The sequence below is a fragment of the Sciurus carolinensis genome, chromosome 14, assembly GCF_902686445.1.
Source record: "Sciurus carolinensis chromosome 14, mSciCar1.2, whole genome shotgun sequence".
Classification (NCBI taxonomy): Eukaryota; Metazoa; Chordata; class Mammalia; order Rodentia; family Sciuridae; genus Sciurus; species Sciurus carolinensis.
The window spans coordinates 44408552-44421456 of NC_062226.1; the positions used below are offsets into that span (position 1 = coordinate 44408552).

At 40.1% G+C, this 12905-nt stretch overlaps 1 protein-coding gene across 2 annotated transcripts in view; it reads right to left on the reverse strand.

Moving 5' to 3' along the window:
- Positions 1–9232: 9232 nt before the first annotated feature.
- Tek (TEK receptor tyrosine kinase) overlaps positions 9233–12905 on the reverse strand; it is a 114831-nt gene continuing 111158 nt past the window's right edge. For both annotated transcript variants that reach the window (XM_047525408.1, XM_047525407.1), the window contains exons 22-23: positions 11018–11117; positions 9233–10229 (exon numbers count right to left, since the gene is read on the reverse strand). In XM_047525408.1, coding sequence (XP_047381364.1) covers positions 10155–10229; positions 11018–11117 — 175 coding nt within the window. In that variant the 3' untranslated portion in view covers positions 9233–10154. The remainder of the gene's footprint in view (positions 10230–11017; positions 11118–12905) is intronic.

Sequence of the window (12905 nt, forward strand, 5' to 3'; positions counted from 1 at the left end):
TTGGGGGAACTCACTTCCACATCACAACAGGTATTTTCATAATAATGTGTCTTGGAGTGGATCTGTTGTGATTTAGCACATTTGGGATCCTGTATGCCTCCTGTGGTTGAAATTCCATTTCAATAAGGTTTGGAAATTTTTCTGATATTTAATTGAAAAGATTGTGCATTCCTTTAGTTTGTATTTCAGAGCCTTCATCTCTCCAAATGAATCTTCAACTTGTCCTCCTGATATTATCCAAGATTTCCTGAGTAGTGTGTTCATGGTCTCTTAACATCTTTTATCTATGGTCAATTCTATTTTCAAGATTATATACTGTTTTTGAGGCCTGGAAATCTATCTTCAAAGTGGTCTAATCTATTGGCGATGCTTTCCATTGAGATTTTAAAAATTTGGTTTATTGATTCCTTCATTTCAAGGATTTCTGTTTGCTTCTTTTTCAGAATCTCTATCTCTTTGTTTAAGTAATCTTTCACTTCCTGTATTTTCATCTTTTAGCTCATAGCACAGTCTGAACTTTCTAAATTTCTTCTCTGACATTTACTGTACTGTGGGTGTCAATGAATTCTGTTGTTGAGGCATTTGGGGTTGTTTGAGATGGTTTGTTTCCTTGCTTTTTAATATTGTTTGTATGTCTACCATATATCAGTATGTTTCTGACTTCTCCTTTTAAGTGAAGGACTACTTTGTGAGCTTCTTTTTCTTAAGAGCCTTGTGTTATATCCACATAATGATATTTTAATTCAATGTGCAATCTCTGCCAATCCCAATGTCAGGTGCTCTTTAAGCACCTGAGCAATGCCCCTGAGTTCTGTTTACTACAGTCACTTCTGAGTCAGACCTTAAAATAACAAAAATTTGTTGCAGTCAATCTTTGCTTTTCCCCAAATTCAGGCATGTACCTATAATAAAAGTCTGGAACAGGCAAAAAAAAAATAGTTGTTAAATTTAGTAAACTTAATATACCCTTAAGTGAGGGCTAAAAGTGGGAGAAACACAATTGGGCAATTAGGAGAGGGAAAGATTGAGAGGCAGGTGGAAAATATATCTGTAAAAGGGTAATTTACACCATGGTAGAAAGGAAAGGAGATTAAGATGGATGGGTGTTACTTGAGGTTGTAGCAAATAGTGCCAGGGGGTTAGTAGGGGATAAGAAAAGCAGTTATAAACTAGAGCTAGGAAAACAAAGATAGAAAGAAAGATTAATTGATGTTTTAAGCCATTAGATAAAATACATTCAGTGCCACAGTTGTTTAGAGAAAAGTGGAATGAAGGGTTCAGTTCAATGTTTGTTAAATACAGTCCTAGAAAGAGAAACTGTATGAACTCCAAAGTATCAATGGCAAACATCTAAAAAATTTAAAAATTTTTTACAAACTGCATTTTGATTCATTGTACACAAATGGGGTACAACTTTTCATTTCTAAGGTTGTACACAATGTAGATTCATACCATTCATGTAATCATACAGGTACATAGGGTGATGATGTCTGTCTCAGTCTACTATCTTTCCTTCCTCCACCCCCTTCCACCCTTTTCCTCTATACCATCCAAAGTTCCTTCATTCTTCTCTCCCACCCCTCCGACTCCCCCCTCATTATGTATCATCATCCACTTATCAGAGAAAACATTTGGCCTTTGGTTTTTTGGGTTTGGCTTACTTTACTTAGCATGATATTCTCCAACTCCATCCATTTACCAGCAAATGCCATAATTTTATTCTTCTTTATGACCGATTAATATTCCATTGTGTATATATATCACAGTTTCTTTATCCATTCATCAAGTGAAGGGCATCTAGGTTGGTTCCACTATCTAGCTATTGTGAATTGAGCAGCTATGAACATTGATGTGACCATGTTATTAGAATGACTATTATCAAGAACACAAGAAAGAATAAGTGTTGGCATGGATATGGGGAAAAGGTACACTCATACATTGTGGTAGAGTTACAAATTGGTGTAGCCACTCTGGAAAGCAGTATGGAGATTCCTCAGAAAACTTGGAATGGACCCACAATTTGACCCAGCTATCTCACTCCTCAGTTTATAACCAAAGGACTTAAAATCAGCATACTACAGTGATGCAGTCACAACAATGTTTAAAACATCTACTTTTGACCACCACTTTTACATCTTACCTTGCAGCTACTTGTCTCTAGAACCCTCTGACTGTGACAGTTCTTCTGTCCTTTTAAGACTTCAAGTCAGCTGCTTCTGGATCTCACCTCCTGGCCACAGGGCCAGTATTATGACAATATCTTTGCTAAGAGCTTCAACTCCTCGTAGCACGTCCCACTCTGGTCTGCCCTCCACTGACCTCTGATAGAACCTCAATGCCTGTGAGTTTAACCAGGTTGCCTTTGTCCTTGCACTTCTCTTTATGAAACCTAAGTAAGCAGCGTGTAATGGTTTGCTCAGTTTCTCACTTCCACCTTGGCCATTCTTCCCTTTTTCATGGTTCCTCAGATTCAAGCTCTTCTCTGCAGATGGCCTTGACTGACACTTCTGCTCAGTTTCCGTGGAGGATGCATCCTTGTTCCTGTGCATGCATCCTGTCCCCTAGCACTTACTCAGGGGATCATCAGACTCTCCTCTATAAGATCAGCTCATTTCTCAGCACACCATTCTGGTATCTTCCACTGGTTTAAACAAACAAAACCTCAATGACTCCAAGCCTCCCACTGTATAACTACTGTGGTTTTTCTGTATGGTTGTCTTCACCAGCTGCCTCTACTCACCACTGAAACTCACAGCCCTTGCCTCTAGGTGGACCCGTTTTCTCATACACTTTACTCATCTTTTCAGCATTGTCCCACCTTACTCCTCTCCTGCCCCAGCTTCGGGAACAACCCACACTTCTGCCTTTCATCTTTGCTTTCTGACTACTTCTTGTAAACCTTCTCTGCTAAACCCTCCTCACAACTTCTAGTTGCAGAAGTTCTCAGAGCTTGATTCTAGGACCTCATCTCTTCCTCCACCCCTTCTCCCTAGACAAATTCATTCTTTTTGTGACAAATAAGTTCCTCCTTTATTTATTTATTTTTTATTTTTACAGACTGCATTTTGATTCATTGTACACAAATGGGGTACATCTTTTCATTTCTATGGTTGTGCATGATGTAGATTCATACCATTCGTGTAATCATACATGTACTTAGGGTAATGATGTCTGTCTCATTCCACCATTTTTCATACCCTCCCACTTCCCTCTATGTAATCTAAAGTTCCTCCATTGTTCTCTCACCCTCCCACCCCTCACCCACTTTATATATCATCATCCACTTATCAGGGAAAACATTCAACCTTTGGTTTTTTGGAATTGGCTTATTTCACTTAGCATGATATTCTCCAATTCCATCCATTTATCTGCAAGTGCCATAATATTCTTCTTTTTTATGACTGAATAATATTCCATTGTGTATATATACCACAGTTTCCTTATCCATTCATCTGTTGAAGGTCATTTAGGTTGGTTCCACAATCTAAAGTCCTTTGGGTATAAACCGAGGAGTGGGATAACTGGGTCAAAAGGTGGGCTCATTCCAAGTTTTCTGAGGATTCTCCACACTTCTTTCAGAGTGGTTGCACTAATTTGCACTCCATCAGTAATGTAAAAGTGTGCCTTTTTCCCCACATCCACGCCAACATCTATTATTGTTTGTGTTTTAGATAATAGCCATTCTAATTGGAGTAAGATAAAATCTTCAGAGTTGTTTTAATTTGCATTTCTCTAATTACTGGAGATGGTGAACACTTTTTCATATATTTATTAATTGTCTGTAGATCTTCTTCTGTAAAGTGTCTGCCCAATTCCTTAGTCCATTTATTGATTGGGTTCTTTGTATTTTGGGTGTAAAGTTTTGTAAGTTCTTTATAAATTTTGGAGATAAGTACTCTATGTGAAGTGTGTGTGGAAAAGATTTCCTCCCACTCTGTAGGCTTCCTTTTCATGTTATTGATCGTATCCTTTGTTTAGAAAAAGCTTTTTAATTCAAGTCCATCCCATTTATTGATTCTTGTTTTGATTTCTTGTGCTTTGGGACTCTTGTTAAGGAAGTCTAGTCCTAAACCAACATGATGAAGATCTGGACCTACTTTGTCTTCTATTTGGGGCAGGGTCTCTGGTCTAATTCCTAAGTCCTTGACCCCTTTTGAGTTGAGTTTTGTGCAGGATTTTTTTGGTTGTCAATGGACCTTTATTTATGTGTAATGCTGATAACTGAACCCAGTGCCCTGGCAAACTCATTCTTTCCTGTGACTTTAAACAGTGTCTAACTGCTGGAGGCCCTTAAAAGTGCTTCTCTAAGGACACTGTTCCACTAGACTCCAGGCTTTGCTGAATATCCAGCTGTCCATCTGGATGGGGGTTTCTTACAGGCCACTCAAGCATAACTTGAGGGAAGATGAATTCCTGATCCCTGTGCCTAGCCCTGGGTCTTCTCTAGCACAATGGACTCCCTGTGGTCCATGCGGGTGTACTTTTCTTTCCTGTTGAAGCCCAGCACTCGATGTGGTCCTCATTGCCTTCTGCACTGTGAGCCCTCTCGTCTAGGCAGTGTGCAAGTTCCATTTGTCCTACCTCAGAAACTCTTCCACAATTGCTTCCTCTGCTGCCACTGCCTGAGTTCCAGTCCTTCTCATCTGTCCTTGACTGCTCAGTGGCCTCCTTCCCAGTTTCACTGCTTCTTTATGCACCCTTTTCTCTACTCAGCTCCCCACTAATCTGTTTTCCACCCACCACCTGCCAGAATGATTTTTTTACCATTATGTATCTGTGCACATCATGCCCCTGCTTTGACGAAACCCCATTAGAGCCTTTGCCTATGCTGTTTGGTGCCCATGCCCCTTCTAAGCTCCCCCTCGCTACCTTCGTGCCCCCCGGCCACCTTTTCTAGAGCCTTCTTACCTGGCACTTTTTCAACTTTTCATGTGACTGGTTTATCACATCCTTTAGGTCTCTAAATGTTGCCTCCTCAGAGTCCTTTCCTGATTTGTGTGTCTGCATAGGGCTCCCTCTCCTAAGGCAGTACCCTGTCCCTTCCTTTCATACCACTTAACTGCACCTTGTAATAATTCAGTAATTACTGTCTGCCATCTTTTAAAGACTGTTTTTAGAGGATCCATTTTTTTTTCTCTCCAGAACATAGCATAGTATCTGACACAGACAGACCATCAATAATTATTTGGCTAGATGGGTGGACAGGCGAATTATTTATGTAGCTATAGACATAGGATGGATGAGATTGTAGTAAGTTCTATGAATAAAACAATGGGAGAGTAAACAGAGGGATAAATAACGTAGTAAAGTCAGTCAGACATGTTTTACTTGTCTTTAAAGCACAGAGGACTCAGTTTGCAGGGTGGGGGTGGGAGCTATGAATCTTCCAAAGGACAACAAGAAGAGAAGATGCTGAGGAAGCCCAAGTGTAGCAGCCAAGGCGACCGGGTTGGCGGAACCACACAGGGCAGTGAGCAGAATGAGAACTTTGTAGTCAGCAGGCTTGAGATTTGGGCTATTTTGCCACCTGTTCTCTGGCCTGGTTACTTATGCTCTCAGAACTTTCATTACCCCATCTATAAAAAGGGTTTTATGTGGAAATTCAATGAGCTGATATGTCAAATCCTGGACACATAATGAATGTTCTGTTAATAGTGGTTCTTTGCTCCCTTTCTCGTTCCCGGTACAAGAGGAAGCCATGGGCTGTCAAGATTGGATGAAGAATGTCTGGTTGATTAAGCAAGGGTCTTCAATGCCAGCCTGCCAGGGAAAATTTGCATTTGATCAGTAATGTTCAAATGAACTTGCAGTACAGCACTTAAGGAGAGGGATATAAAGAAAATATGCTTTAGGATGAACAGCCTTAATGCATTTTATGTATAAACTAATATGTAAACCACTGGAGACAGGAGGATTTGTTAGGGAGCAGTAGGGAGAACATTATCTTGGGCTAGAGGATGGGCTCAGTAGATGAGGGTATAGATGAGATGGATGTTGAGAGGTGGGTAAGAAAAGGGATGTGAAGACTTGCATTATTACAGTAAAGAAAGTGCAAAATACCTGGCCAATTATGCAAAACAAGAGCACATCTATAGTTTGGAGGTCCTGCCAAGGTTGGAGTCAACATCTGTATTGTGGTCTCAGTCTGTGTTACAGGGTAATCTTCTTGCATTATATGAAAACCTTGGATAAGGGAAGGGAAAAGGTGGTAGTTGGAGCCAAGCATTGAGAGAGTTCCAGTAGCGAAAACGTCAGGGAACAGGAGTAGATGTTGAGAGAATATTTGAAGTACTTTGTGGAGTCAAGGTAAGAAGCTCCCCTTTGTCCTCACAAGGGGAGTTAATGGACCAGAAGAGATGATGAGGCAAGCGGATGAAAGGTGTTCATGACTTTGGACATTATAATTCACTTTCAAAGCACAGCCCCTGAGAGTTCTTACAGTAGATTTTTCCTGCTCACTATGTAATATCTACAAAAGTAACTGTTAATAGTGGTAACATTAAAACATTAGCACAGTAGAGTCCTTAAGGGTCTTTGACAGTAAAACAAGACATGCATTCATGGGTCTTAGCCATTCTGCCTTGTAAAGCTTGTTTATTTTTTGGTAGGTTGTAGTCCTTGTGGCATAGCATCTTAATGCCACTGTTATGCTCTTGGACACCCCAGGTGTCAGGCTGCTAAGGTAGAACTTTTCAACTAGGATGCTGCTTGTTTCAGAACCTGAGTTACCACATCGGCACAGACCATAATGATCAATAACAATTTGAAAAATGTTTCCATCCATGACATTTTTGTGAATTTTGTTGCTTTTGCAAAACAACAGTAATATATTTGGCAACGTCTGACCAATGCTAACAATCAAGAAGGAAACCTTAAGGGCTTTGTGAAGACCTTTGTCCATGTCCTGCCTGCTGATGGTGATAAGTGTGTTTGCAGTAAATTGGGAGGTGGTTCATAGATTTTATGTTTCATTACTGTAATTACAGCCAAGTTATTGTACAGAATTCTGCTTTTCAGGGCCTTCTCAATCACACTTAGCTCTGAAATGTTTGTTCACACATTTTCAGATGAAGCAACTGAAACTGAAGAGACTTGGTAGACAGCCAAGTTCATATGCCTAGTAAATAATGGAGCCAGGAATTAGCTCACGATCCTCTTTTTATTTGCTCATTTTTTTGGTATGTAATCAGTGGCAATTACACTTGAAAAATGATTGAAATCGTGTGAGTGAAAAAGTGTTATATTACTTGTTATAGTCCCAAATTGGCATAAAAGCTTTAAATAATTTCTAAAACATCGATTGTGGAAACAATAAAATCTTTGTAGAGATCTCTCTTCCTTCATATAAAAATCAATAGTAAAAAGTGGAGAAGATAGCAGAATTTGGAACCACAAGATCAGGGAGCTCCACCACTTACCAGCTGTGACCCTGAGCAAGTCTCCCTGGTACTCTGAACTGTCAAGTATGGGATTAATAACAACTCCACAATGAGTGCAAGAAACAGATGCTAAAATATGGGGAAGTTTTTTGTTCCTGTCAAATATCATGTGACTCATCATCTGTAATAATACATTTATAATTAGGATTTTATTCCCTATAGTATATTTAGAAAGCAATTTGTGGGGTTTACTTATAACAATGGTAGGACAGTGTTCCCTTTTCAATCTTAGAACTTTAACTGGGAATAATACATGCCACTTCTGGCTTACAAAGCAGATATCATTGCCATAGTCTCTCTAGAATTCCATGTTATATGGCTGTGGTGAAGATTCTCTCGTCGATGTTGTCTTTTCGTTCAACAGGGCATCTAACACTACATTGTCCAGTCAAGTAGATACTAGTCACATGTAACTACTTAATTAAAGTTTAAATTTTGGCTTCTCAGTTGGATCAGCCATATTTGAATGATTGCTGAGGTCCTACTGATTTTTTTTCTCCTGGTGAAATTATGGCTTAAAAGATCTCTCTTGGCACTAGGTTTGGCTTGTGCATTATTTTGCAGTGGTACTGGTGTCTGATTAGTGGTGCCCATGGAATAGCCATGGAGCTGAGGCCTGAGCAAAGGAATATTTGGAGGGACTATAGGTCTGGGATCTGGGGATTAATAGCACTGGGGCCTGGGGCACAGCTGTCCCCACTGCCACATTGTTTTTGAGGTAGGATGCTTATGAAGTAGCTGGGGAGGCATAAATGGTATACAGGCATGTGCCTGTAAGAGTTGCTCTGGGATCAGGATAGGGCCTAGTGCTCTATGGTAGCTGAGCTGGTGACAGGAGAGGGCAAACATGAAGGTTTAACTCTGCGGCCTGGGGTCTGAACTAGCTTGCTCTGCTGAGATGTGGGCAGACTTAGTGTGGGCCTGTACAGCAACTGCTGCTTGATGTTGGAGTGAGTGGGAGTGTGGAGCTGTGCATCTCCCCGGGGTCCCTCAGCAGAACTTGCCATTGGTTACCTCAGTGTCAAGAGATGCCAGTGTTTTCTGCCAAGCAAGTTGCTGGGGACCAAAGTGGTTCCCACCAATAGTGGCTGGCATCAATAGCCTCTGCCTTTCTTCTTTACACCGGGCTGTCTCTTTGGCATCTCAGGTATGTCAATATCATCAATAACGCCCGCCTTATGATTCCTCTGGGTTTTTGCCCTGTTTGTTGCTGAAAATTCTTTAATGGGCCCTTGAGCCCAATCTGCCTATTTTGGGTTTGTCAATAGCTTTCTATATGTATTCTGGGGGAGGATGAAGGCTTATATCTCCTACTGTACCATCTTGCTTCTGTCACTGGCTATTTCAAGGGCTCTTCATTTGAGTTTCCATTAGGTTCACTATGATATGCTGGCAGCTTGCTCTTGCTCTGTATCTCTTTAATATGCTACTGTGAAAAAAGAGCATTTGGGAGAAATTCATTTTTCTTATTTCTGAATACATGTCATTGTTTAGGAAGTCAGAAATCTGAAACTTTATGTAGCATGTTGAACTGCTATTGAATATCGTAACACAAAAAATTCTAAGCCCTGGAAAATACCAGTGATATATACCCCAAGGCAAGAAAATGAACAAGATAGAACACTTTTAGGAGACCTTTCTAACTTGGTGAGCTTTGGATTCTGTTGTCTGGTAAAGTATATTCACCAGCCACTCTATATATTACTGACAGGGGTTAATAATTTAAGAAATTTTTCTTAGAGTATAGCAAAGATTTGGCAATGCCTATGAGACATACTCCTGGACAAACCACAGATAGGCAAGACATTTATTCACTTATATGATCTTGGTGCAACATATTTTTACAGCATAAATGGTAAACTCACAACTGATCAAAACTAAAACTTTTTACAATGTGCAATACATGTAGGGATGTTAATTCAATATGCTACATGTCACACATCTCCCAAATCTCTCTCCTGGCTATTTTATTAGAATACACAAGTCAATATTACCAGAGAAACCAAAGGTAAATCCCACTAATTCATCTATTAACCTTGTTTATACTTTTCTAAAGGCTCTTACATGTCTAAGGAAAATTTTAGGTGTCAGGTCAGAATGCTGATTTATGGGCTGCAGAAACAGAAGACAGAGTTGTTGACCAAATGAAATTAGATTGATTTCTTCAGGTAAGGGATGAAATGGATAGAAAAATCTTTCACATCATTTGAATGTAAAAGATATTTTTAAATATTAACCCATATCCTGTTAGAATTCATACATCTTCCTCACTTTTCTTACCTGTGCTATGGGGGTAACTGCTAGGTTTCTTAACAATGTTTCCCTTCTACACAGCTAAATATTTTATAGCATTCAATTATAAAGGTAAATATCACAAATGTCTAGGACAATAACAAATTATGCCTTACAGTAATTGTATTCTCATACCTTCCTACAAAGTCCATGTTTTTAGAAAAATATATTATTGCATATGAAACCACAGGCATTCAGATTTCAGCACATTCTTACTCAAAATAGTATATACAGTCCTACTGGAGTCAGAGCATACTACAGATCCACTCAGGGGCTTGGGGTTGAAGGTCCCAGACGCACGGCAATATATATATACACTCCTATATCACATCTCTTGGCAGAGGCTTGTTTTCCTAGCTTGCATCGAGGATCTCTCATGCCAGTGAAGGGGAATACAGGGCATACAGGTGAAGCTGTTCTATCCTAGGCTGCTTCTTCAGCAGAGCAGTCGATGCCTGCATAGGTAAACTTCTCATAAAGCGTGGTGTTCACGTAGGTCTGGAAGAGCAAGAACAGTTCAGACACAGGCAGCCTCAACTCTGCCTCTGCAGGGCAGTTACCACAATACCCTAGTTTTCTTTGCTTGTTTCAAGTCACATACTAGATCCCTTGAGATACTTTTGTGTCCTCAATCTCTGTAGTATTTGACTTTTTTCCTGAAAGTAGGATCATATTCTCCCCATTCATAGTCTTTGAGCTTCTTTTTCTCGTGACCTCTCAGTACTCCCTCCTGAAATAGATTCTCTATGACTTCTAGCTCTGTTCACATTTCCCAGAGTGATCTCACCCACATCTCTGGTTAAATTACCACTTGGACTTTGGTGAAGCCAAAATCTGTTTCTTTAATCTAGATATACTTAGCTCTATCAATCTGGGGTTCAATAGACAACTACCTTTTAAAAATCTTGATAGGATTCCTGACCCTCCCCACAGTAACCTGTAGTCCAGACTTGGTTGTCTACTTGCTGTGTGTCCTTCAGCAAGTCACTTTTACCTGAGTATTTCTTCACCTATAAAATTAAAGAATCAGCATGTAGACCTAAGATTCTTTCTAACCCCAATAAGCTAATTCTGTGTGTTGTTTAGCTTGTGTATAACTTTATCTTGCACACAAAGCTTATTTCCCCAATTGTAACTTCCTTAGAATTGGGGAGCACATCCTTTATATCCCTGCATTATCTAAGAACCTGTTAAAATTGTATCAATGATTTTTTCTTTTTAATTAATCACTCTGGGTGCTTCAGGAATTCCAGTTAAAGAGCTCCTTTTTCAAAAAGTCCACTCACCTTTCGTTCTTCTAACATTCTGTTTAAGGACACCAATATCTGGGCAAATGATGGCCTCTCGTAGGGCTTCTCCCTCCAGCATTGTCTCATTAGATCATACCTTTGAGAACAAGACGGTTAAGGGTTAAGTCTGACTGTGCTGGGTGTGTCTAAGTGTGGGGCAGGAAGGGAAAGAAGAGCATTAACAGAAGATGAGAGGCTCCCAGCTCTCTATCCACCTCCCCTTCTCCACCCTGGGTGCCGTTCCTGCAGGATCTTGGTTTCCACTATTCTGATCATTCAGAATGAACTGTTATGTGTGTGGAGCAGCGTGTCACTTAGAATACTACATCTCAGAATGTTAGCATCTCTTGTAAAATGCTACCCTTGCATCTCCCTCTTAGAGGCAAGACTCCTAGAAGCTCTGCCATTAAAATCAAAAGGCTCCAGGGTCAAAATGGTGAGCAGGCCTGCTCTTGTAACATCAAGCCAGTGGCTGGATGGTATTCAAAAGTGGTATAATGCTACAGGATTCAGTGAGCTGGGGTTAACGCGAGATGACACCATACGAGGGTGAAGATGTGAAAGAAGCCACAGAGGCTTCCTGAGAACCTGTATGACAGGGTGTTTTGCATTGAGAGAGCACTGGGAATTCAGAGACCACGAGGCATCAGATATTGCCTAAAGAGCAGTGAACAAAATAGGAGGAGGATAATATCAAAGAGGTTATTCTGGAAAGAAGACTGGGGAAAGTAGTAATCATGTGGGTGAAATCTGTGGATGCAGCTGTCCTCATAGTATTTTTATGAAATTCGTTAAACCACAGTTTGGTCTGCATATATATATTACTTTAAATAAATGTCTATCATAATAATAAAGACCTGTTTAACCAGGTGTGATGGACTGAATGTTGGGGAGTCACCTCAGAACCAGGAAGCAGTTCACAGGCACCATTTCTGCTAGCACCTTGATCTTGGATTTCCCAGCCTTCAGAATGGTAATAAATGTTTCTGCTTAGAATTAATAACTGGGATAGATTCAAACTAAAAAGCTTTCTCTCAGCAAAGGAAACTATCAGCAATGCGAAGAAAGAGCCTACAGAGTGGGAGAAAATCTTTGCCAATCATACTTCAGATAGAGCACTAATCTCCAGAATATATAAAGAACTCAAAAAACTCTACACCAAGAATGCAAATAATCCAATCAACAAATGGGCTAAAGAAATGAATAGACACTTCACAGAAGAAGATATACAAGCAATCAACAAACATATGGAAAAATGTTCAACATCTCTAGTAATAAGAGAAATGCAAATCAAAACCACCCTAAGATTCCATCTCACCCCAATTAGAATGGCGATTATCAAGAATACAAGCAACAACAGGTGTTGGCGAGGATGTGGGGAGAAAGGTACACTCTTACATTACTGGTGGGGCTGCAAATTAGTGCGGCCACTCTGGAAAGCAGTGTGGAGATTCCTTAGAAAACTTGGAATGGAACCACCATTTGACCCAGCTATCCCACTCCTTGGCCTATACCCAAAGGACTTAAAATCAGCATATTACAGAGATACAGCCACATCAATGTTCATAGCTGCTCAGTTCACAATAGCCAGATTGTGGAACCAACCTAGATGTCCTTCAATTGATGAATGGATAAAGAAAATGTGGTATATATATACAATGGAACATTACTCAGCCACAAAGAATGATAAAATTATGGCATTTGCAGGCAAATGGATGAAACTGGAGAATATCATGCTAAGTGAGATAAGCCAATCTCAAAAAACCAAAGGAAGAATGATATCGCTAATAAGTGGATGATGACACATAATTGGGGGTGGGAAGGGTTAGTGTTGGGGTTGGAGTTGGGTTTAGGGAGGGGGGCAGGAATGGAGGAAGGAAGGACT